Source organism: Nothobranchius furzeri, chromosome 13, assembly GCF_043380555.1.
Source record: "Nothobranchius furzeri strain GRZ-AD chromosome 13, NfurGRZ-RIMD1, whole genome shotgun sequence".
Lineage (NCBI taxonomy): Eukaryota > Metazoa > Chordata > Actinopteri > Cyprinodontiformes > Nothobranchiidae > Nothobranchius > Nothobranchius furzeri.
The window spans coordinates 15,911,593-15,935,698 of NC_091753.1; the positions used below are offsets into that span (position 1 = coordinate 15,911,593).

Consider the following 24,106-nt stretch of genomic DNA (forward strand, 5'->3'; position numbering starts at 1 on the left):
AGAATAAAATCCTAAAGGCTAAGCAGTGTGGCTGCACCAATCTCTAGCCCCATCAGCACTTTTAGCTTTACTGCATTGTGTCTTACACTAACCTTTATGAATGTCCTTTTACACACACACGTACGCAGCCCAGCCCAAAAAGTCACACACTCTAATATTTGGCTGGACCACGCTGTGGCGTTGTTTCTATAAGCTTCTGCAGCATCACCGGATTTTTCTCCATCCTGTGTTGCTTCACAGAGATCTAGCACTGATGATGGTAGTCTGACCTCTGCACAAAGCCCTCTCCAGCACATCCCAAAAATGGGGTTAAGGTCTGGACTCTGTGGTGGCCCACCCATGTGTGAACATGGTGTCTCATGTAGGGCTGAAACAAACGATTATTTGGATAATCGATTAATCGGATGGGGTGTCGACACGATTAATCGATTAATCGGATTACATGGGGACATTTTTAAAAACTGCTAGGGAAACGTTATTTCTCTCCTTCCTTCACTTTATTTAACACAACATTATTAGAAAACAGTTCAATAGCAGAAAAACAGCATGCCATCACCTAAATTTGTCTTATAAGGTCTATAGACAGTAGGGTTGTCACGGTAACCGGTATAGCGGTAAAACCCGGTAAAAAAGTTGACAATAAAAATAACCGTCCAGTTTTTAAAAAACTAAATTATCTCGGTGGGTTTACCGTGGCCGCGGTTTCAGCGCGGTGACCCTTACCAGCCACCGTCGCTTCAGCTGAAGTTCCCGCGGCGCGCACACGCACTTTTTAGTTTGCAACGGCACCAAAACTTTGAAGCTGAAATAATGGCCGAAGGAGGAGACGACAGCGCCCAGGACATCCATCAGCCCTCAAAGAAGTCTAAATCGGAAGTATGGGCATATTTTGGATTTCTGAAAAACGCTGAGGGACAGTTAATAGAAGACTGCTATCCCGTTTGCAGAACGTGCAGGAAACAAGTGTCTGCAAAAGGCAGCAACACTTCGAATCTAATGGCACATCTGCGTGACCATCACCCACGTCTCTACAGCCAGTGCAAGGTAAGATAACATTAGCATTTTAGCTTAAATGCATGACGTGAGGACTTTTGGTTGAGGGAGAATGCAACGAGTCACTACATACTGCAGCCGCAGCATCCTCTGCCAGCATTTAAACCGTGTCACGGACACCCTGTTGCTGGATGAAGCATCTTATTTGTTGATGATGAAGAGAAATATACAATTAGTTCCTTGTCATTGATTTGTTTACTTATTCAATGCCATTTATACTTGAACATTTGGATTTGATTACATAGTGTAGTAGTTATTTTAGTAATTTGTTTAAAGTGGCTATTTATTTTAAATACTTTTTTTTTTTTAAGGTTGACTTGTACAGTGCTCAAGTCAAGTGTGGACTGGAGTTTTAGATTTTCATTTTGATAATGAAGAAAACAAGTATATGAGAAAACAAGTATATGAGAAAACAAGTGGTGTTTCTTTGATTTGTTTACATATTGTTTATGTTTCGAATGTTTGGATTTGTATAATTTAAACCTGCACTGACTACTGTAACATGTTCCAGAAAAATAAGCTATTTGTTCCTTTACTTGTGAAAAGTTGCACTTTTGCTAAGGCTTTGTGTTATTTTAGGTTTAATAAACACTGTTAAACCTTTTCAAAACTATTTCAGTTTGTGTAGAACAGGACTATCAATGCTTTCTGAACATATGCAACACCGTTTAAAAAATACCGCGATAATACCGAAAACCGTGATAATTTTGGTCACAATAACCGTGAGGTAAAATTTTCATACCGTGACAACCCTAATAGACAGAGACCCTATAAGCTACATCTACAGGTGCTGGCCAGTAAATTAGAATATCATCAAAAGGTTGAAAATATTTCAGTAATTCCATTCAAAACGTGAAACTTGTACATTATATTCATGCAATGCACACAGACCAATGTATTTCCAATGTTCATTACATTTAAATTTGATATTCATAAGTGACAACTAATGAAAACTCCAAATTTGGTATCTCAAAAAATTAGAATATTCTGAAAAGGCTGAATATAGAAGACACCTGCTGCCACTCTAATCAGCTGATTTACTCAAAACACCTGCAAAGGCCTTTAAAAGGTCCCTCAGTCTTGTTTTGAAGGCACCACAATCATGGGGAAGACTTCTGACTTAACAGCTGTCCAAAAGACAATCATTGACACCTTGCACAAGGAGGGCAAGACACAAAAGGTGATTGCTAAAGAAGCTGGCTGTTCGCAGAGCTCTGTGTCCAAGCACATTAACAGACAGGCGAAGGGACGGAAAAAATGTGGTAGAAAAAAGTGTACAAGCTCTAGGGATAACCGCACCCTGCAGAGAATTGTGACGACAAACCCATTCAAAAATGTGGGGGAGATCCACAAAGAGTGGACTGCAGCTGGAGTCAGCGCTTCAAGAACCACCACGAGGAGACTCATGAAAGACATGGGATTCAGGTGTCGCATTCCGTGTGTCAAGCCACTCTTGAACAAGAAACAGCGCAAGAAGCGTCTCGCCTGGGCCAAGGACAAAAAGGACTGGACTGATGCTGAGTGGTCCAAAGTTATGTTTTCTGATGAAAGCAAGTTCTGCATTTCCTTTGGAAATCAAGGACCCAGAGTCTGGAGGAAGAGCGGAGAAGCACAGAATCCACGTTGCATGAGGTCCAGTGTAAAGTTTCCACCGTCAGTGATGGTGTGGGGTGCCATGTCATCTGCCGGTGTTGGCCCACTCTGTTTCCTGAGGTCCAGGGTCAATGCAGCCGTCTACCAGGAAGTTTTAGAGCACTTCATGCTTCCTGCTGCTGACCAACTTTATGGGGATGCAGACTTCACCTTTCAACAGGACTTGGCACCTGCACACAGTGCCAAAACCACCAGCACCTGGTTCAAGGACCATGGTATCCCTGTCCTTGATTGGCCAGCAAACTCGCCTGACCTTAACCCCATAGAAAATCTATGGGGTATTGTGAAGCGGAGGATGCAATACGCTAGACCCAACAATGCAGAGGAGCTGAAGACGACTATCAGAGCAACCTGGGCTCTCATAACACCTGAGCAGTGCCACAGACTGATCGAGTCCATGCCACGCCGCATTACTGCAGTTATTGAGGCAAAAGGAGCCCCGACTAAGTATTGAGTGCTATACATGCACATTCTTTTCATGTTCATTCTTTTCAGTTGGCCAACATTAGAGAAACAAACATTTTTTCATTGGCCTTTAGAATATTCTAATTTTCTGAGATACCAGATTTGATGTTTTCATTGGTTGTCACCTATAAATATCAAAATTAAACGTAATAAACATCGGAAATACATTGGTCTGTGTGCATTGCATGAATATAATGTACAAGTTTCACGTTTTGAATGGAATTACTGAAATATTTTCAACCTTTTGATGATATTCTAATTTACTGGCCAGCACCTGTATCTGTGACCTAAAATGCTTGGTCCAAGTTAAACAGCTTAAGGGCAATTGTCATCTGTTTTGTTTGATCTCATCTGTTGACATTTATTATAATTGGGGATGTCAAACAACTAATTATTAAATGTAATTAAACATAGGCTGTGAATTAATCAAAATTCATCACTATTTCCAAAAATGACTGAAAAAATACCAAATAAAACAAAAGTAAACGAATGCCATCCTCCTTGTGATGAGGCCCTGGGCAACTGCCATAAAGTCACATCAAGAAATGCTGCTGATCATTCCAATGATCCCAAATAGACTCACATTAGGCCACATGACAGCAACTGAACCCAAAAATATATTAACCAGTATATAACTGCACTCTCACACAACACGCCTGCAGCAACAGTTAGGACTCCTCCCTCCCTTTTAAAAGCGTTTTTGCTTCTGAGGACATTGTGGCTGTAAAACCACATGCTAGTAGTCTGGCCCCGGTGTGATCAACCAGTTTCTGCGGGAATGTGACGGCGGAACCAGGGCCAGATTAACACTTTGTTGTACCCTGGGCAACAATATTCAAGGGCTCCATCATCACTACCCAAGGATCACCATAATATGGTCACATACAGAATATTTTACTGTAATATGCAGTAAATATACTCAATACTTGAATGCCTGACAACACGTAACCCGCCCAGAGTAACCTTTGACCCACCTCGTGTGGACTGACCAATGAGGAGAGGGTCTTAACTTGAGGCCCTCTCTTCATTGGTCAGTCTGCATGAGACTGACTCTCAACTGACGTTCAGTCATAGGCAGCGAAGCGTCTCTGTGCAGCGCAGAAGCTCGGGTGGACAGTTTGTTTAATGTAGGGTGACCATATTTCCATTTCCAAACAAGAGGACAGGAAATCTGTGCCTATGACGTCACACTATGGCAACGCCACACAAACCATGTTGGGACCCATTTTTTGTAAGAACTAAATTAATATCAGATTCTGCCAATTAAAGGGCTCTAAAACAATTCATATATAAATATTTTGCATATTTAATGCAAAATCTAATTTTTCTGCTTTAGTGCTGCAACAAGGTTTTATTAATAATAAATTATTATACCTTTTGTTTTACTACAGCATCGGTAAGCTTCCTGTGCACAGATTATTAAGGATGCTTGTTTCAGCTGTGAGATTAGACGATAGGATCAATGAAAAAATAAGTTGTCCCACACTCCATGGAAACTTTCAGAGAATCCACTAATAGTAGCTTTCAAATGGTTTTGTTACTTTTTGCAAGTTTAGAAAAGCAGCAGATGAGACAACATGTCTGATAATTTAGTTTTTCATCTGATAATATCAGAACATGGCAGTAATGTCTTGAGGGGCTTTTATAAACACTGTATAACTAACACTACTGGAGAGGGTATGAATTACACAGAGGCTTCTGGGGAGCCCAGTCATGGGGGGGGGGGGGGGGGGGCATTTTGCCTTGGCCCCCAAAATGTCTTGAAACGGCCCTGGGTGTGTGACTGAGTTTTGAAGGTGATTTGAATTGTATCAGATGTGTAAATATGACATGTGTATAACTTATTGTTTTATACAGGTAAAAACTTGTAGTGGAGATAAATCTACCTACAGTTTACTTTTCAACACTTTGTTTTGTTTTCTTGTTTTTATTTAACTATTTTCCTGTCCTGTCTGTCTCTCATCTTCCTGCATCTCCTCTTAATTGTCCAGAAAATCTGTTGCCTGGATTCTTACCTTTTCACCTCATCAGTTACTTTTGAGCAGATCAAAGAGATCTCCTGACCGCAAAGCGCAGAGCGCGTTTTCGATGCTGCGTCAGGTGACATCACCACAGCACAGGTGATGAGCTCCGCAGTAGCGCGCTTCAGGCACAAATAAAGACAGAAAATAGAGAACATGTGCAGACATGAACGATCGTGTGCTAATTATAGTTTTTTGGTTGCGCCACTTTGAGAATGGACCGTGCGCTGGAAGCAGCTGCCTGGATCGCTGCGCAACAATGCGCTGTGCCGCTCTCTGCTCAAAAGAGTCCAAAAATGATATAAATGATATAATATAGAAAACTTTTTTCCGGCTCCCCTGATGTGTAGGATATACAGCTCCCCCATAATTCGATCCCTGCTCCTGGATGAAAAGCCGGACATTTTCATCAATACAAAAACCCGCAGTCCGGACGCCCGGACAGAGAATGAAAAGTGGACATGTCCGGGGAAAACGGAACGTACGGTCACCATAGTCCTCATAAAGCGGGAAATTATAGATACAGTATTTTGCTCGTGCCCTGGGCCCTTTAGAGTTTGTGGGCCCTGGGCAATTGCCCAGTTAATCCGGCCTTGGGCGGAACCGGTTCGCAGCAGCGCAAGTCTGCCGGCTCTCCCTCGCGCTGATCTGACTTGCGCTGGTCTGGAAGAGTTGTGCGACACAATGAATCGATGACGCAATTCGTTGCCAACGCTTTTAGTAATCGATTTTCATCGAATTTATCGATTTGTTGTTGCAGCCCTAGTCTCATGCTCCCTGATCCCCTTTCACTATCTGAGCCGGATGAATCCTGACTTTGTTATATTGGAATATGGTCGTGCCGTCAGGGAAGACAGGTTGCAATGATAATAAATTACAGTCTGAGAAATAATTACGCTTCCATGATTAGGATCATTTTACATTAATTGATTTCACGTCTGTATTAACTAGGGCTGGGGTAAACAATTGTTTTTAAAACGATTAATCTGACGAATATTTTATAGAATAGTCGACTATTCTAATGAATATTTAGACGATTTAATCTAACAATTATTTTTCTATTGCACAATTAATAAAAACCAGAAAATCTCTAATAAATTCCTCAAAAAAGTGATGAATAGTTACTGTAAGAGAATAAACACTACAGGCCTTCCATTTTGTATAACACTGCTTTTATCGTGTTGTGGTTGGTTATGTTCTGGTGACACGTAGAACTTGGGAGAGCAGGCTGCTGCCTGAGAGGTGGTTGGAGACGGAGTGTCTCTATGCTGCTTTGTTTTGGTCACTTATGTGCGTGAGGCGAGTGGTGTTACGACCCTTCCTGGGGAGTTTGGCTCGTGTGCAAAAAGGAAGGGACAATAACATGCACTATAAATACATTTTCTGGGTGTAGTACGTGCAACATATTTTTTTAAAGTTATTTTTCTTGGAAAAATTATTTTAGAAAATGTTTTGCATTTTAAACTTTCCATAATCAAAAACTTCTACAATTTTCCCAACTCAATATTTTTGGAAATACATTTGATTAGGTTGGACTTCAGCATAAATGAGTATGTAAAACTCAGTTATTGGCTTAGATGGAAGATAAACGCCAGAACCCGCCCATTTATCCTGCAACGGAAGAAGAAGGCAGTTAAGCGGGACGGTCCATCTTGGAAGAGCTTGCATGCGCAGAACTTGTGGATAAAGCTTTTCAAAAACTTGTAACTATTTTGACCATTTAAAGTGAATGTGTAGTCAAAATATCACAACTAAACGATTTATATGATTGTTTATCATACCTGCTCAGGCTGCCCTTACCCATGTGTACTATTCTGTCTGCCTGTTAGCTTACTTCAGCATGTGGTCCGTTTGTTTGCATTTTGTTACAATCAAACGTTACTTTTGTGTTTATTTCAGAAACCAACATTTTCGGTAGGCTTTCACTCTTATTTAGTTAATTAATGTACTGTTATGTGGGCAGATCTTAAAGTTTCTGAATTCTTACAGAGCAGATATTTAGCTTTAATTGTGCTTGCCGGCCTCACAGAGCTGAGTTTGTAAGTGTATTTTGAACTGTGAGTTATCGTAACTAGCCGACGTTTGAGCCGACAAATGGTGCGTCGGCCATCAGCTTGTGAAAACCGCGGGGCAATTTTTTACACTTTGGTCACGCTTATCTCCATTTTATTTATGGCTGGGGAATAAACAAATAAACAAAACCCAGACCGTGGACCGTTTGCCTGCTTGTGTCTCCCATCAGAGCGGTGGGGGAGGGGCAGATATTTCGTGGCCATGAAGGGGAGTGGTGAGCTGCAGCAGTGGCTGCGCTCAGGAACTATTTGGTAGTTTTAACTACCCAATCCAACCCCTTAAAGCCGAGTGTCAAGCAGGGATGCATTGGGTCCCATTTTTAAAGTCTTTGGTATGATCCGACCAGGAATCAAACCCCTTTCCCCAAGTTCCAGGGCGGACACTCTACCACTAGGCACTGAGCTGGTTAGATTTTACATGGAAACAAATGGTCAGAACAAGTCTGCTGTTTCTGATCACAGATTACACGGTAAACAGAAACTACACAGGAGTTTGCAGGGTTCGGAGGCCACAAAGAAAGGGCTCGTGGGCCGGATGTGGCCCGTGGGCCGCCTATTTAGTACCGCTGATGTAAATGAACACATACAATTTAAAGCTTTTTTTAAATTTATTTAATGTTAGCTCTTCAGGTCATGCAGCATTTGCATTAAAAATGCCATAGAAACTAACGTTACTGACTACACAAATAATTCTGGCTAAAAAGTCAGGAACTGATGATTTTGGTATTTGTGTTACTTTTTTTATTGAGATGTTTTGCCATTGTCTTTGTTTGTCAATAAGGGAAGCCCAGAGACCAGCGTGCATGAGGACCTGAAACTGCACAGCATGATGATCTACATTTGCCATGATCCAGATGCAGATGCCCTAATAATCATCGAGGGAGTGCCAGTGCTCACTAATCTTGGCAGTCTAGCCAAAGCATGCAGCATGCTTCACAGTCTGACATATGCCCTGAACCTCCAGTGTCCTACCAAACTTGTCAGAACTTTAAAAAGTTTTTCAAAGACGTTTTGTGGGACTTGATACACTCTGCGCAAAACCAAGCTCCAGGTACATGACCCTGAAAAACAAACTTCTTACCTAGGCAGCCAACTTGAATGCGGCCCCTACACTTCTGAACAGCAGGTCTGTTGTGTTCGTTGAATATTATAATGTGTTTGTCAATGACAAAGTGCAATTGTTCCAGATATTGCTCTGGGTTGGCATGTGACAGTGTTTTTTTTTTAAGCTGAGATGGGTTCTGTTTAAAAGTTGTTTGGATTACACTTTTAGAAATTTACTTGTTTAACAACAAAAAAACATAAATCGTTCCATCCACAGGTTGGGAATAATACAACTAATTCTGCCTGTAGGGAATTAAAACAAAAGTACAAATAAGTAGGGATGTCCCACTGGGCAAAGATTACAGGGTTCTGGACCAAAATAAGGACCGCCAAAGGTCCAAACTCTAAACTGGGCAGTTAAACCAAACTCAAGGTGATATTTTAAACTAAACCGAAAACCCAAAACACTCTAAATGTAATAAAAGGGAGATCTACGCCACAAAAAATATGAACACCAAACCGAAACGTAACAGCTTATCCAAACGCAAGAAGCTGTTAGCAAAAATGCTAGTATAAATGCTCTAGTATTAACATAAATAAATCATACACACACACGCTATAAAGGTTTTGAACTACAGGAGATATATGCTTATAGAAAATTTCAGTTGTAAAATAAAAGCAACCTCTGTCATTTAGATATTTATCAATAATCTGTAATGGATGGAAATTACAGTTTAAATATTTTTAAATACCCATGATTTTTAAATACCCTGGCGGAGCGTGGGGAGGGGGGGGGGTACGCTAACGTTTTGCTACCGTGCGTCATCTGTAACAACGGGGGAGGGGGGTAGACACCTTGCAGGGGGCCAAGCATGGCTTATAAAGCGCTGGGGTAAACCATCGACACATATACTGGACAGTTCATGTCCATAGGCTTCAATTTTAATGTTTTGTTTCCAAATGGGAGGTTCCCACCACCGCCATTTTGACCACGTCCCGTGGCGCCCAGACAATACAAAAGTGGGGAAACAAGTGTAGCTGAGGGTGAGGGTGTTACGGTTGGAACAAATGTAGCTACAGGTATCCCAACCTCGCTGTTGAGGCTGTAGTCACGCTGGTCGCCCGTGGAGATCCAATATGGACTGGAACTGTTAAATTACAAGCAGAGCCTCAGACTGCTGCTATGTATGTGTATATATACACATATACACACACTACTGGCCAAAAGTTTTAGAACGCCCCATATTTTTCCAGGTTTTTATTGAAAATGATGCAGTTTAATGTTTATGTTTTTATTTATTTAACAGACGCTTTTATCCAAAGCGACTTACAATTCATAACCTATAGGGCATGTTGTGATCTGTGGGGGAAACCGGAGTGCCTGGAGGAAACCCACACATGCATGGGGAGAACAACGCAACTCCAGGCAGAAAGGCCGCAGCCGAGTTTCGGACCTGCAACCTTCGTGCTGCAAGGCAACAGTGCTAACAACTGCACCACCATGCAGCCCATGTCACATTGCACTCTGAAATAAAAGCATAGTACAAATAAGCAAAGACCAAAATGTATTCTAAACTTTTGACTCATCACAGTAGCCACCTTTGGCAGATATAACAGCTGAACACACTCGTGGCATTCTTTCTACAATAGAAATCAAATATTCTTCAGAAAGTTCTTCCATATCTGTTGCAGAAGTTCCCATAAATGTGTGGCACCTGTAGGTTGCTTTGCTTTCACTCTTCTGTCCAGTTCATCCCAAGCCAGCTCCATGGTAGCAACACACTATAATCTACAGTACAATGCTGTTCAACTGATGCTCACGAGGGTATGGCACCACAGTATGTTCCAACACTGCTTTTATGCAGACAGAGGGGGTTGTAAGTAGTCCTGAACAGTTGGAACATCTGTGGGAATTAGTAGCACCAGCTTTCAAGGCTTGATCAACCTCCATTGCTGCAGAACAGCTGTGTTCCCTGAAAAAAACCTTTTGGTATAATTCTGAAATGTTCATTATTTTTCAGTTTTGAGTAACCTTACCTTTTTTAACCTCTGGCAGTTCACCGCTTAACTTTGTATCATTCCAGGCTATTCATTGGACTTGTATGACTGAAACTGCAATAAAAAACTGGAAAAATTGGGGCGTTCTAAAACTTTTGTTCGGCAGTGTACATTAGTTAAAGAGCGAGATGCCAGTCATTAGAGTTTAAAGTAAAACCTCCAGAAATCCCTGCTAAAAGGTTTTCTCTAATGGCTTTGTTGTTTTTGAACCTTTTCATGAGAACGTTATTGAAAGGCACGTGGCACCCCACTAACAGCCTTTCTGACCGGGTCACAACACCGCTGTTAAACCCAAACCACCCATCCACACACGCTAGAGTTTACGCCAGGGCTGTACTGGTCAACGGGCAAGCCGGCCATATGGTCATCACTGGTGAGTGACAGCCAGCACTGGTCATGTCGGTGGGCCTGTCAGATATGTGGGCTGAGTACAAATACATATTCCACCTGTCTCATGACCTGTACAGACACCGTTTCTAATGTGGCTCTCTAGTCATATAAATGTCAGAAGCTGCTTGCTACTTCTACCAGCCCAGCCAGCTCCATCTCAGTCATGGTGCAGCTCTCCATCCACGTGCAGCTGTGGTCACCCTGTCATTTTCTTCAGTACTCTATCGCGTTTAAAGCGTGCCACAACCCGTGCACGCGCATTGGGTCCACAGCGCGCGTGTGAACGGGACTCGCGAGCGAAAATATAAATGGCGAGAGGTCATTTGTGCACTGAGAGGGAGCAAACTGTGTCTGTAAGCGCACAAGGATGTGCACAAGTGACAAACCTGCGTGCGCGCGTTGCCAACGAGCACACGGCAGAGGAAAACGTGCGCGCGCGGCAGCCTCTCTGCGCGCTCGGCAGCCTCTGCGCGCTCGGTTTCTAATTCCGCTCGCTCGGCTGTGAGGAGTTTTGGCACTCTGGAGGCGTGGCCTGTGGCAGATCTTCCCTATCCTCTGATTGGTTAGTTCACCCCGCACTTTACTCTCTAGCTATCTATATAAAAAAATCTGATATTCAGCAGTTGCTGGCATAGTTCAGCTGGGAGAGCGGGCGACTCTCACTCTGGAGGATCCAGGTTCGAGTCCGGCCAAGTAACATAGAGTTGATGTCATATTATTCTTTCCTAATTCCTGTGATATTATTTTACAGTTGTGACCGTTCAACTGTCATTAAATGTCCGAATGTTTGCTGGGCAGTGTTTTAAAAAGTGCACATAAGCTAGATGGTTTTAACCAGGTAAAAATAGACTTGTGGGTGTAGGTATGTTCAAGTTTAAAAAGTTCTTGCCTCATTAATGTATTGTTTATTTTTTTCAGCATTTAATTGACAAATTATCCTTTCAAATAATTAATTGATGAGTTACATAATTGTCCATTTAGAATTGTTGAATGGACTGAGTCAAGTTTGGTGCACTTTATATATTTCAAAACATGTTTTTTTTTTATTATGCATATAAATAATTTTAATGTTAATTTATTGAAATATTTCTATTTTTTCATTACCTCACCCTTGTTTTGACAAAAACAAGACCTTGCTGGATAATATCACGGAGAAACTATTTGTTCACAGTACTTGGCTCAGTGAGGATCTGTATACCAAAGGAGGAGATGCTCAGAAATCTGTCTGCAGATTGTTACAATCCAGACTGGAACTGGTGGGCTGTAATAAGAAAGGAGACCAAACAGAGGAGTGGGGGGTTCAACAACTGATTTATTTAACCAAAGTAAGGATTTACTAAAGCAAGTTAGTGCAGTCAAGAATTAGTGGTGTTTGGGTAGTCCTGAACGTGTTGTGATGCCCCCACCGTCTCATTGGGTTTTCATTTGTGTTTAATTGTGTTTTTCTTCTGTTGTAGGCAGCTCGTTAAGCAGCCTTGGAGGCACCTGGGCTCAGGGTGTGGTGCTGCCTACAAAGCCTACTGTTTTTCTGCTTTCACTGGGTCTCTCCTGTGTGGTGGAGAGTCCTCACTGGCCATTTTCTGTTCACTAACTTGCTTTAGTAAATCCTTACTTTTGTTAAATAAATCAGTTGTTGAACCCCCACTCCTCTGTTTGGTCTCCTTTCTTATTACAGCCCACCACTTCCAGTCTGGGTTGTAACAATCTGCAGACAGATTTCTGAGCATCTCCTCCTTTGGTACACAGATCCTCACTGAGCCATGTACTGTGAACAAATAGTTTCTCCATGATATTATCCAGCAAGGTTCCGTTTTTGTCAAAACAAGGGTGAGGTAATGAAAAAATAGAAATATTTCATTAAATTAACATTTAAATTATTTATATGCATCATTAAAATAAAAAAAACATGTTTTGAAATATATAAAGTGCACCAAACTTTACTCAGTCCATTCAACAATTCTAAAACAATTCTCTCTCTCTCTCTCTCTCTCTCTCTCTCTCTCTCTCTCTCTCTCTCTCTCGAAGCCCCACTCTAAGGGAGTTTGCAGTGTATTAGTGAGTCCTATATTGTACAATCACAGTCATAAAGTTTTCAACCAGTAGTTTTATTTCAGTATGTATTTTTCCAGTATCACACAAAATGTAATTTTATATGATTAAAACCATCTAGCTTATGTGCACTTTTTAAAACACTGCCCAGCAAACATTCGGACGTTTAATGACAGTTGAACGGTCACAACTGTAAAATACCTGAAATTAAGAAAAATTAACATGACATCTACTGCATTTTCCTTGGCCGGACTCGAACCTGGATCCTCCAGAGTGAGAGTCGCCCGCTCTCCCAGCTGAGCTATGCCAGCAACTGCTGAATATCAGATTTTTTTTATATAGATAGCTAGAGAGTAAAGTGCGGGGTGAACTAACCAATCAGAGGATAGGGAAGATCTGCCACAGGCCACGCCTCCAGAGTGCCAAAAGCCCTTACAGCCGAGCGAGCAGGAGTCAGAAACCGAGCGCGCAGAGAGGCTGCCAAGCGCGCACAGAGGCTGCCGCGCGCGCACGTTTTCCTCTGCCGTGTGCTCGTTGACAACGCGCGCACGCAGGTTTGTCACTTGTGCACATCCTTGTGCGCTCACAGACAGTTTGCTCCCTCTCAGTGCACAAATGACCTCTCGTCATGTATATTTGCGCTCGCGAGTCCCGTTCACATGCGCGCTGTGGACCTAATGTGCGTGCACGGGTTGTGGCACGCTTTAAACGCCATAGTACTCTCATTTCTTACTAATCTAATAACTGTGTTGTTGCCACTAAAGTTAATCTTAATTCATTTATTTTATTTCAACATTTACAAAAACAAAGCATGCTGGGAAATCTATTCATCCAATCAGTTTCATCAGAAACGTCACCACCCACAAGCTAACTTCTGGTTAAGCTAACTTTTTAGTGGAGAAGCTAACAAGCCTTTAGTTTAGCGCCCATGTTTGGAGAACAAAACCAGACAATAAAAGGCAGAGGTGGCCGTATTATCTTTTTAAAACAACCGTTGTGCTCAAGTCCAGTTACTGATGCGGTTCTGAGCAGTTCCGGTTCGGTTCGTCTAGCCCTGCTCCGTCAGATGCATCTGAAAATGTCCCTGTGAGACCAGAACGAGGACAATGGACTTCCCTTTCATCCGTACATTAGAAGAAACGCAGAACCTAGAATAGTGAGTACAGCCTGTTGCTCTGTGTGTGTGTGTCCTGCTGTTTGCTTTTTATAAATACTTATTTCAATTCAAAACCTGCACATAGCAACTCATTTTACTCAGTACATAATCCAGCTGGATGATTATTTTAAGATAATTCTGATAAAAACTAATTAGACTCAAACATTACATAAATATTTGTTTCATAGTTGTGGTTTCTGAGTTTAAATTATGATTGTTCTATTAATGTGTGTGTGTGTGTGTGTTTTCTGGTAAATGTTATATTTTCTTTACTTCACAACATGCAGCTGTTCTGCTGTTGATGTTTTTTGGTACTGTGTTGCTGTGTTAAGCCCAGGAGCAGGGAAACAACTAAAACACGATAATAAGGAACATTTAGGACCATGGTTGGAGAGCTGGTGTAAACATCGTTTTTACGGTAATAGCTGGGGGCCGTGTCGGCTCTAAATTTGCCCGGGTTGATCTTCCGTCCCAGTCCAACCCAGGTTCACCCCAACGTCAGGGTCTGGAAACCCCGCGAGTGTGACGTCACGGAGAAGTAATTAAAATGCCATCTAACTACTGACAGCGACATCTAAACACCCCACACGCCGGAGGGCAGCTCTGCCAACCCGGTTGGGGGCAGCCAGGCCCTCTGTATCCCTCAGAGGAACACGACCCGCCTAAACAACATGGACATCATTCTGAGTGGGTCCAGCTGTGTCCAGAGGTGTCCCGTCACAAACCCAAGCTGCTAGTTAGCCTGGAAGCTAGGCTGGGTCTCCGTCGGTACCCTTCTGCCTGCCCTCTGCCGCTCGGACAGGCCGGGCCTCCACAGCTTGCTGAACAAACCAGCCAGCCAGCAACGGCGGAGCTGTATCCGTGTCCTGGGCTGCTGAAGGCGGTGTTCCAGGTGGAACGGAGCCCGGCTCACGGTGCGTCTGCGGAGGCCCTCCGTCCTCCTCTCTACAAGCTTAAAACACCCAAACCAACCAGTGACAGCCTGTGGCCGAGCCCCAGCGCCGCCGGGACACGACCCGTCTTACCTTCGCTTTAGTGATGATGTGTGTGGCTAGCTTAACAACCGCGAAATTCCCCTTGCCGATGGTCCGCTCTATTTCGTAGTGGCCCACCCGAGCCGGAGGGGGCCTGGGGGCCGAAGTTTGGCCGGCGTTGGTGATGCAGCCGCTGGCCGTGCCGGTACGACTGGCGTGGTGGATCCCGGAGGATGGCTGGGCTCGGTTCTGGGAGCCCATGGATGCGTGGGTCGGGCGAGCAGAGTGCGTAATCGGGGCCACAGCGGACCCCACAGCACCTCCGCTAGACACGGCCGCCATCTTCTCGCCTCTCTGCGGGAACAACAAGCAGCCCTGCGCAGCGCGCAGCGCGGGCACGCCCCCGCCCTGCGTCATTCGACGTAAAGCGCTCCTCCGTAGCGCCCTCTCCAGGTTGTAACCGTAGCAACGGTGAGCGTAACAAATGACTTCATCCACAGAAACGGTTGCCGTGGAGACAGAGAAGTGCGCATTATCACTGTGGTTCCCATGATTCAGTATTTCCTCACAACCACGAGCCCAGGTGAATTAGTGATGTCACAATCATCACTAAACCAGCTGCAGAGGAAATCTGAGCCAAACCGGGCTGGTACCGACCCATACGAGTAGGCCTTATTCTAAAAGTGTTATTATGTAATAGTCCAGTGGGATCAGTGTCCGTTAGCTGCAAAGACAAACGTGACATGAGCTGGGGGTGGGGGGGTGGGGGGTAGAGAGATGGATGGGTGGATGGATGGACTGATGGATAGATGGATAGAGAGATGGATGGGTGGATGGATAGATAGATGGATGGATGGATGGATGGACAGATGGATGGACAGATGGATGGATAGACAGATGGATGGATAGACAGATAGATGGACAGATGGATGGACGGATAGACGGATGAATGGATAGACAGATAGATGGACAGATGGATGGACGGATAGACGGATGAATGGATAGACAGATAGATGGACAGATGGATGGACGGATAGACGGATGAATGGATAGACAGATAGATGGACAGATGGATGGACGGATAGACCGATGGAAAGTTGGACGGATAGATGGATGGACAGATGGATGGATAGACAGATAGATGGACAGATGGACGGACGGATAGACGGATGAATGGATAGACAGATAGATGGACAGATGGATGGACGGATAGACGGATGAATGGATAGACAGATAGATGGACAGATGGATGGACGGATAGACGGATGAATGGATAGACAGATAGATGGACAGATGGATGGACGGATAGACCGATGGAAAGTTGGACGGATAGATGGATGGACAGATGGATGGATGGACAGATGGACTGATAGACAGATGGACGGAGAGACAGACAGATGGACGGACGGATGGATAGATGGACAGATAGATGGACGGACAGATAGATAGATAGATAGATAGATAGATAGATAGATAGATAGATAGATAGATAGATAGATAGATGGACAGACTGACGGATAGACAGATGGACGGATAGACAGATGGACGGATAGATAGATAGATAGATAGATGGACAGACTGACGGATAGACAGATGGACGGATAGATAGATAGATAGATAGATAGATAGATAGATAGATAGATAGATAGATAGATAGATAGATAGACGGACGGATGGACAGACGGACGGATAGACGGATGGACGGACGGATAGATAGATAGATAGATAGATAGATAGATAGATAGATAGATAGATAGATAGATAGATAGATAGATAGATAGATAGATAGATAGATAGATCCCCTCATTCATTTGTTTATTTGGTGGCAGTAATAAAAGGCTACAAAAAGGAAAGAATGTTCATTCTTCTATGAAAACAGTTCTCTGAGCGAGCATGTGTGGACTAAAACCAACCCAATATTTCGATTTCACAAACAAATCTCATTCATAGAAAGCTTCTGGGTGCAGATTGATCAGAAACGTGCTGCTCCACATCTCTCTCACCAGGTTATAGACACCACCACCTGCTGGTTAAAAGGAGTTCATGCAGCCACTGCTGACAAGCCCCAGACAGAAGTTGGCCTAATGGCACTATTAAAAAACACCGTTGGCTAATTATATGTCTGAACAGATTTGAAGCATCTCATGTTTATAAAGTCAGCGATGAAACCGCTATCAAGTCTAATTTATTTCTATGGTACATTTAAGTGGCACAGCTGTTGCTCCAAAGAGCTGCACATAAACAAAGTTGAGATACATACAAACAGGCTACAAAGAATTAAAGGAGACATAACATGAAAAACCCACTTTTTTATCCATTAACACAGTGTGTTTCACATTTTAAGTGTCTAAGTGAGCAAAAAGGCTTATATTATTCACTGGAGTTGCTATTTAGATATTTAATAATTAAGTTTTGGGCATATTTGTCCACCCGTTCAGTTTTTACATTATCTATTACATCAGTAATTAATTTAGTCAGGATAACTACCAAATATGGTAATGGCCCTTGGCTAAACACAGAGCCAATCCGCCATTTTTTCTTCTCGCTAAGATTTTTTGTAGTCCTATTGGAAAAATGCAGAATGTCTGGTTATTTTAGCCACACACAGCTCAAAACTGTTCCTCGTTTTAAGGAAGGGTGGTGTGGCAGTATTTAAACCCAGGAGCTGATGACACTACTGCTAAAAAAACACTGAAGAAAAAGTAGTGTGTTTGTGTTTGTGTGTGTGTGTGGCTGTGTCTCAATTCAGGGTCTGCATCCTTCGAAGGACCCAGCCCACCCGGCCGACGTGGGCTGCGTCCTCCGTCGGCCGGGTAGACCGGATGTTAACGGCTGTGAATTTGGACAGGCCTAGCCTTCATGAACTCCCTCGGCGAACGTTCCGTCGCCTAGCAACCATGGAACCGCTGGGCAGAAGGAACCTTAAATGATGGAGCTCGACGTTTTATTTAGCTTTTTAACCCCCAGAAACCCAAATTTAGAAAACAACTGCAAAATATTTTTTTAACCTTTCACATGTTGTTCTAGGAGGCCAGATAAACGGGCCTATTTACACTTTTAACAGCCAATAGTGTTGCAGAACTGAACAATAGGACCTATTAGCAATGTAAATGTGGTTTTAAAAAGAAAAAAAATGGGGAAGGTTTATTTTTGTGGACTTAAATCTGATGTTGTAATATTACAACCGTGGGTCTCTGTGGGTTAATCATTTCCTTGACTGTTGGAGAGCTAATTCAGAGAAAATACTTTAGACAAGCTGAGCATGAGCAAAGATGTGATAATAGTTTTTAATACTTTCTAAGGGTCTTAATTTGACCAAAACCGATTTATCACCTTTTAAGACTTTTCAAGACCCAGCGGATACCCTCTAGTAAACAATTCTCATTTGTAAACAAAAATAAAATTCAAGAGTTTAATGCAGAACTGATTTTATTTAGATATTTCTTTTACATGTACATGTTTAATCTTCCTTAACCATTTTTTCTAGCAAAGTAAAAAGCTGTCAAAGTTCTTCCTTCTCTCCTGTGCTCTCTGCTGCTCTGCCTCCCTCTGCAGCCTCAATTCCTCCCAGATCAGCTCCAGATGCTGGTCATCGCTGGCACCTTCTCCTGGATGCCCATTTTCTCCAGAATAGTCTTAACAAACATGTAAGAAAAGAAACAGGAAGAGAAAAGAGGACAACGGGTTATTCCTTTCATGTTTTCGCAGAAAAAATAAACTCAAACGAGTTTTTAAAATATGAGATGTTATTGTACCTCCATGCCACAGCCGCCGAATACTTTGCTCCGGTGATCATGTGGTCCATCTCCGCCCTAAGCTTAATAAATTCCCTGGTTTTCTCTTTTGGTCCTAAAATACAAACTTCAATTAAAATCAGGGGGAAACGTAGCGGGAGAAGTACGACACCGAGCGCGGCCGAACATACGAGCCGAGACCGCAATACAAGCACTTTTACTGTAACATTTCAAACTAAAATAACGTTCATGTATCACAAAAAGTCCTTAAACTGACAGTTTTCAAGTTTATACTTACATTTATATGCGCAATCCTCTCCGACAGCTCCCGCTTCACTGTCCGCCATTGTTTTTAAGTTTTTCTGTCGGCCGGCCCGCAAGGCATCTTGGGAAATGCTACCTATTGAAGGATACACCCGACCCATCCTTCATTCAGGCGAAAAGAAGGCCGCATTCGTCGACCGCATTTGAAGGAGTCTTCGAATTGGGACAGGCCGAGTCGCGGCGCTGTGACGTAACCGGCCGACGAATCCGGCCGAGGTAGGATGCAGACCCTGAATTGAGACACAGCCTGTGTGCGTGCGCGCGCGCGTGCGCGTGGTTCGTTCGTTCCTGTCTCCAGGCTAGTAAGTACTGAGGGCTTCATCTATCTAAAAGGAGTCATTTTTATCTGAATGTGGCAGCACCGGGACACAGCAGCAGAGCGGTAAGCTTCATATCACTCTAAAATGTCGACGAACTTTACTTTAGATGTACGGGCATTAGCAGCACTAAAGCTTAGCATCCGGCTTGCTATCGCTAGCACAGTATGCTAGTAAAGTTAGCACCCAGATTAATGTGGATTTGGCTGATTTTCGTGGAATAAAACGTGATTTCTGATCAACGCCTTCTTTTACACCAGATGATAACCTTCCACTGATTGTAACAGCAGAGAGCCTGTGTGTTATTCTACGTGAGTGTGATGTAATCTTAGCATCCAGTAAATAAAGTCCCATATCAGCTAAAATGCAGCGTGACAAAGTCATTAAAGTGCGTCAACACAGTGGATTTAATAGAGTAGTAAGTCTGTCTGCACTGCTCTCTAATGAGCTTCCTTTCATAAGGAATCATTTGTATAATTTTAGTGTCACTATTTTATTACATTTGTAAGAATATGAAGTCACTGGAGCAAAGTGAACTTGTGAACAAACACAAACGTGACTATAAACATGAAAGCTAAAGAAACAACTTTCCTAAAGCTGCTTGTAAACAAAATATGTCATTAAAGTTATTGTCTATCATTGCAGAATATGACGATGACATCATGGAACTGGTCTTTGGAAAAGTTTTCCCTGAACCAACTCCATTTCTAGATGAGGTAGAGAAGATCTGCATCTCACCAACCCTCTGATCTCAGTATTCAGACAACGGAGGTCTCCCACTGTTATCCAGGACCAGTTTGAAGCCCACATACTGCCCCTCCCTCATCATCAGGAAATATCAATCCGTTTCCTGAGGACAACAGAAGACGGCAGGAGGACAGGAACTCTGAGACCTAGACACCACCAGCACCGAGACACAAAGCACCTGTGTGCACAACGCCTGTTTAACTACTAAAGCCTGTTTATTATATTGTTCTACTTATTTGCTGTGAGGTTAATACTTAGAAAATTTGTATATTAATGTAAACAATAAAAAAAAATCACTGATTGTATGTTTTCTTTTAGATGTAATGGTCCAAACTCAGCCTTGTAGACATTTATTGCATCCTGTAGGTAAATACACAGAACAGGCTCAGGTCCAGGATGACCCAGCATGCACTTCTTCCATTCTGGCTGTTAGGGATTGTATCAATAACTCAATGCCTACTGATGTTTTCACCTAACGGTATTTATTTAGAATGCAGGTAAGATTTAACTATATTTGTTAGCAAAGCAGACTGATCTTGGGAATTTCACTGCAGCACTGATGTCCACCTCTGTACACATTAGAGAGAATTACCACTTTACAGCTAAACACATTTAATAAAGATATAGGCTACGCATTGCAGACAATAAAAACAAAGTTGTAAGCATTAGAATTATAATGATCACATTAAAGAACATTTGGAGGAATGTTCTTTATTTTTGACTCGAATCTCAAATCTTTAAATTAAAATGTAACTGCTTTTTATCCATTTTCAGCCATTAAGACACCCAATATAAAATAAGACTACTTATAAAATTATTTATAATTATATGTATGTATATATATAGATAGAGATCTTAATAAAATGTATTCTTTTAATGGTGTTTTAATGAGCTGTATCATTTTTTAAAACATTTTTATAGAAAAAAATAAGCAAGCAGCATTCCTTGTGTGTGTGTGTGTGTGCGCGCGCGCACGTGCCTGCTAGCTTGTCCCTCCGTCGGCAGTGACGGGTGTGTGTGAGTGACTACAGACAAATGCATGACAGAGTTAGCAGCCTTGAAACAGCTTGATGAACTACCCTCCCCACATGTTTTAAAAATGCTAATATGCTACGCTAAACCTGCTATGCTAAATAATGATTTCTCTATAGAACTACAAAGTCCGACTGGGGGAGGAGAGTACAGGTCTGCACTATGGAGGGGGGGCGGAGTTTACAGCTCCTCGTCCAGTTTAAAGAGACAGTACCCAAAAACGGCTCGTTCTCAAGACTCTCCTCAGAACAGGGGTAGATGAGGGTCTGTAGAGCAACAATAATGAGGAAATCAGACCAAAGAACTGCAGTTCCACTGTATTTAGACCCCAACTGAAGGATTTAGATATAAAAAGGAATAACTTAAAAGCATGTTATGTCTCCTTTAAAGCAACAATAAAAATTACAAAGTTAAAAATACTAATTTTTGTATTTTATTTTATTTCAATCCAATGTGGCTGCAGCAGCAGAGCAGTGTTTTGTTGTCTGAGTGAATGGACTCCTATCCATGTTATTCTGCAACTTTGCTACATTATCTGGATCTGAAAAGATCTGAGATTTGTTAGGAGCAAGATCTGTTGAATACGAGGCCACAGGAAACTATGTGATCTGGATGATGTTGGATGGATTGGATGGACTAACTGAGGCCTAAGTCTACCTGGAAGTCACCTGCCTTGTCAAAGGTTTGGACTTGAGAAATACCTACTATGAATTTCTGTAATGAAAGGAACATTATTTCCCACTTTACTTGAAGTCATGAGCAAGATCTGTTGGGGAATAATCCACAGGGAATTATATTTTGCTGGGATGGTGTTGGCTCTGGCTAACTAAAGCCTATACTGTAGCTACTTGGAAGCCCCCTGCTCTGTAAACAGTTTGAAACCTGGCTCTTCAGACCCATTAACGCATCACTGCAGCTAAGGCAAGATTATCTTGTACTCTGCGTAAAAGTTACTTGCTCTGTGGGAAAGTACTGGAGTAAATCAAAATATCCTCACTTTGGATTGGGGAATTGGCTCTCATATTCTACTGCTACCTTGGGCACTGCAACTGTTGAAACATGTGGAACTTTAAGCAAATTAGTTCCCTTGTCTTGTTTCTTTGCTTTACATCTTTGGCTGGAGACTGCAACTCGCAATTGTTTGATGAAGTACCAGGATCAGAGTTGAACCTACAAAGACTATTCCTTGAACAAGAGTCTGCAGCTTTTGACAATGTGTCAGTGGGTTCCTTCTTATGTGGTAAAGGAACTCTTGTGCAAATTCTTCTGCTACATCCCCAAATAACCAGAGACATATTGAAATGGCTGTTGGATGTTAATGGATCCATCTACTTGCAGCGTCATGAATGGCCTCTAGTCTGTGACAAAGGTCACATTTTCCCAGCTGGGTCAAGCTGGGTCGAGTTGTAACTTTGCTCCACAGATTACCCGCCAGGAGCCGTGATGTTAGCTGAAACACCATCTTTATCTGCTTCTGTTCCGTCCAAAGATGAAGGACACTTCAAGATTCCAAAATAATAATTTTAAATAATAATATTAATACACTCTTTGACTTTATTACTGTTTATTACAATCATCATAATTAATCATCTTGGTTCAGTATAAATGTATTTTAATTACTGAAATGACTTATTGTGCTTTGGGTAATAATAATAATTATTATTATGATAATCAAGTAATGTGTGTTCAGTAAACCAGAAGGTCGCTTGCACTTTAACCACCTCATGCAGAGGGTATCCAGGGTAAAGTTTAACCACCTCACATGTCTTTACTTCATGACAACAAGCTTTCTGACGCTGAGAGGGCGTGTTCTGTGGTTTTGTTAAAACCAAATCTCCCACAACTGAAAGCCAGTTCTTGAACCAAGCAGATACTCTCGTGGCGACGTGAGTCATCCCAGAGGACGAGGGTCGGCCGCCCGAAGCCTCACTAAGCTGTTCTGTCACGCCGATAGAATTGCTCCGAATAAACGTCTGTAACCAGCTGACGCAAAACTCCTTCAGAGTTATTGATTTTGAGATGCTACTAGTTTCATCAGTCGTGTGACCCACGGAGACATCTCAGGACCGATTTGGTCGCACTAAGGTCCTTCTACCAACCTCGTGCCCGGAGGACATCATCTCCACCTGACATCTCAGATCCAGAAGAGGGTCTCCTGAACTGGGTGAGGTAGACACTTTCGACAAATGGCGTCTGTATGCTGTTATCTCTAAGAACAACTCAGTTAGCTGCAAAACCAACTTCACCACCCAGAACGTGCTTCTCTCTCTGAAAGAAACCTTCTGAGATTCATTCACGTATCCAAAACCTTGCGTTTCATTTTAGTTTCCATTCAGTCACAGGTTTACTTTTAAAACAAGTTTTAATATCAAGCTGTTAAAAATTGTCATTTCTAAATTGTCATTTCAAATTGTCATTTTTTAAAGTGTTTGTAATAAATTCTTAACTTTTTAAAAACCTGACTCTTCTTTGAAATGAAACACAGAATGGTGTATATTTTGGTTTTGAATAAGCAAAGATTCCTTTAACTTCTGATTCAATAAATAAACTTTTGCTATTAAATTTAATTATCTTAAATTAAACATTCATCTTTGAATTAAAATATGGACCAACAAAGTTAGTGTATGAACTTCTATAGATTGAATTAATATCCTAGATATTTGTGCATAATATAAGTTCATATGCTAATGTCCGATCTTTTCTTCAGAATCCAAAAAAGCTGATAGCAAACAGCGTTAATTTAGTATGTAGTTAACCACACTACATACTATTCCTGCCTTTATGTATTAAGAGAACATTTTACCTTACATGAAAACCAGATCATATATCCCTGCAACTAGCAAACTGTATCAGAAGGACATAATAACATAAAATCTAAGTTTTTGATCATATGTTTACTCTTGTTTTCTGGAGATGTTGAATTAAACCCAGGACCAGAAAATAACTCTTACCCCAGCAGATTTTTACTCCAGATCTGGTCTTGGTATTATTCATGTTAATGTGAGAAGTCTTCTCCC

The 24,106-nt window shown here is 42.1% G+C and overlaps 1 protein-coding gene and 2 long non-coding RNA genes across 5 annotated transcripts in view; 1 reads left to right on the forward strand and 2 right to left on the reverse strand.

The window, feature by feature from the left end:
* Positions 1-15,439, reverse strand: part of sik3 (SIK family kinase 3) — a 124,498-nt gene extending 109,059 nt beyond the window's left edge. For 2 of the 3 annotated variants that reach the window (XM_054735899.2, XM_054735900.2), the window contains exon 1: positions 14,987-15,438. In XM_054735899.2, the coding sequence (XP_054591874.2) occupies positions 14,987-15,352 (366 nt within the window). In that variant the 5' untranslated portion in view covers positions 15,353-15,438. Of the gene's footprint in view, positions 1-14,986 lie in introns of all 3 variants that reach the window. The other variant, XM_054735898.2, reaches the window with a different exon arrangement.
* A 1,845-nt stretch (positions 15,440-17,284) lies between these two features.
* On the reverse strand, positions 17,285-19,227 carry LOC139062360 (uncharacterized). Its single transcript, XR_011515935.1, has 3 exons — positions 18,968-19,227; positions 18,691-18,784; positions 17,285-18,570 (listed from the first exon to the last, which is right to left on the reverse strand). It is a non-coding gene; the product is annotated as an uncharacterized lncRNA (long non-coding RNA).
* Positions 19,228-19,294: 67 nt separating this feature from the next.
* On the forward strand, positions 19,295-20,934 carry LOC129156299 (uncharacterized). Its single transcript, XR_008560351.2, has 2 exons — positions 19,295-19,375; positions 19,956-20,934. It is a non-coding gene; the product is annotated as an uncharacterized lncRNA (long non-coding RNA).
* Positions 20,935-24,106: the final 3,172 nt, after the last annotated feature.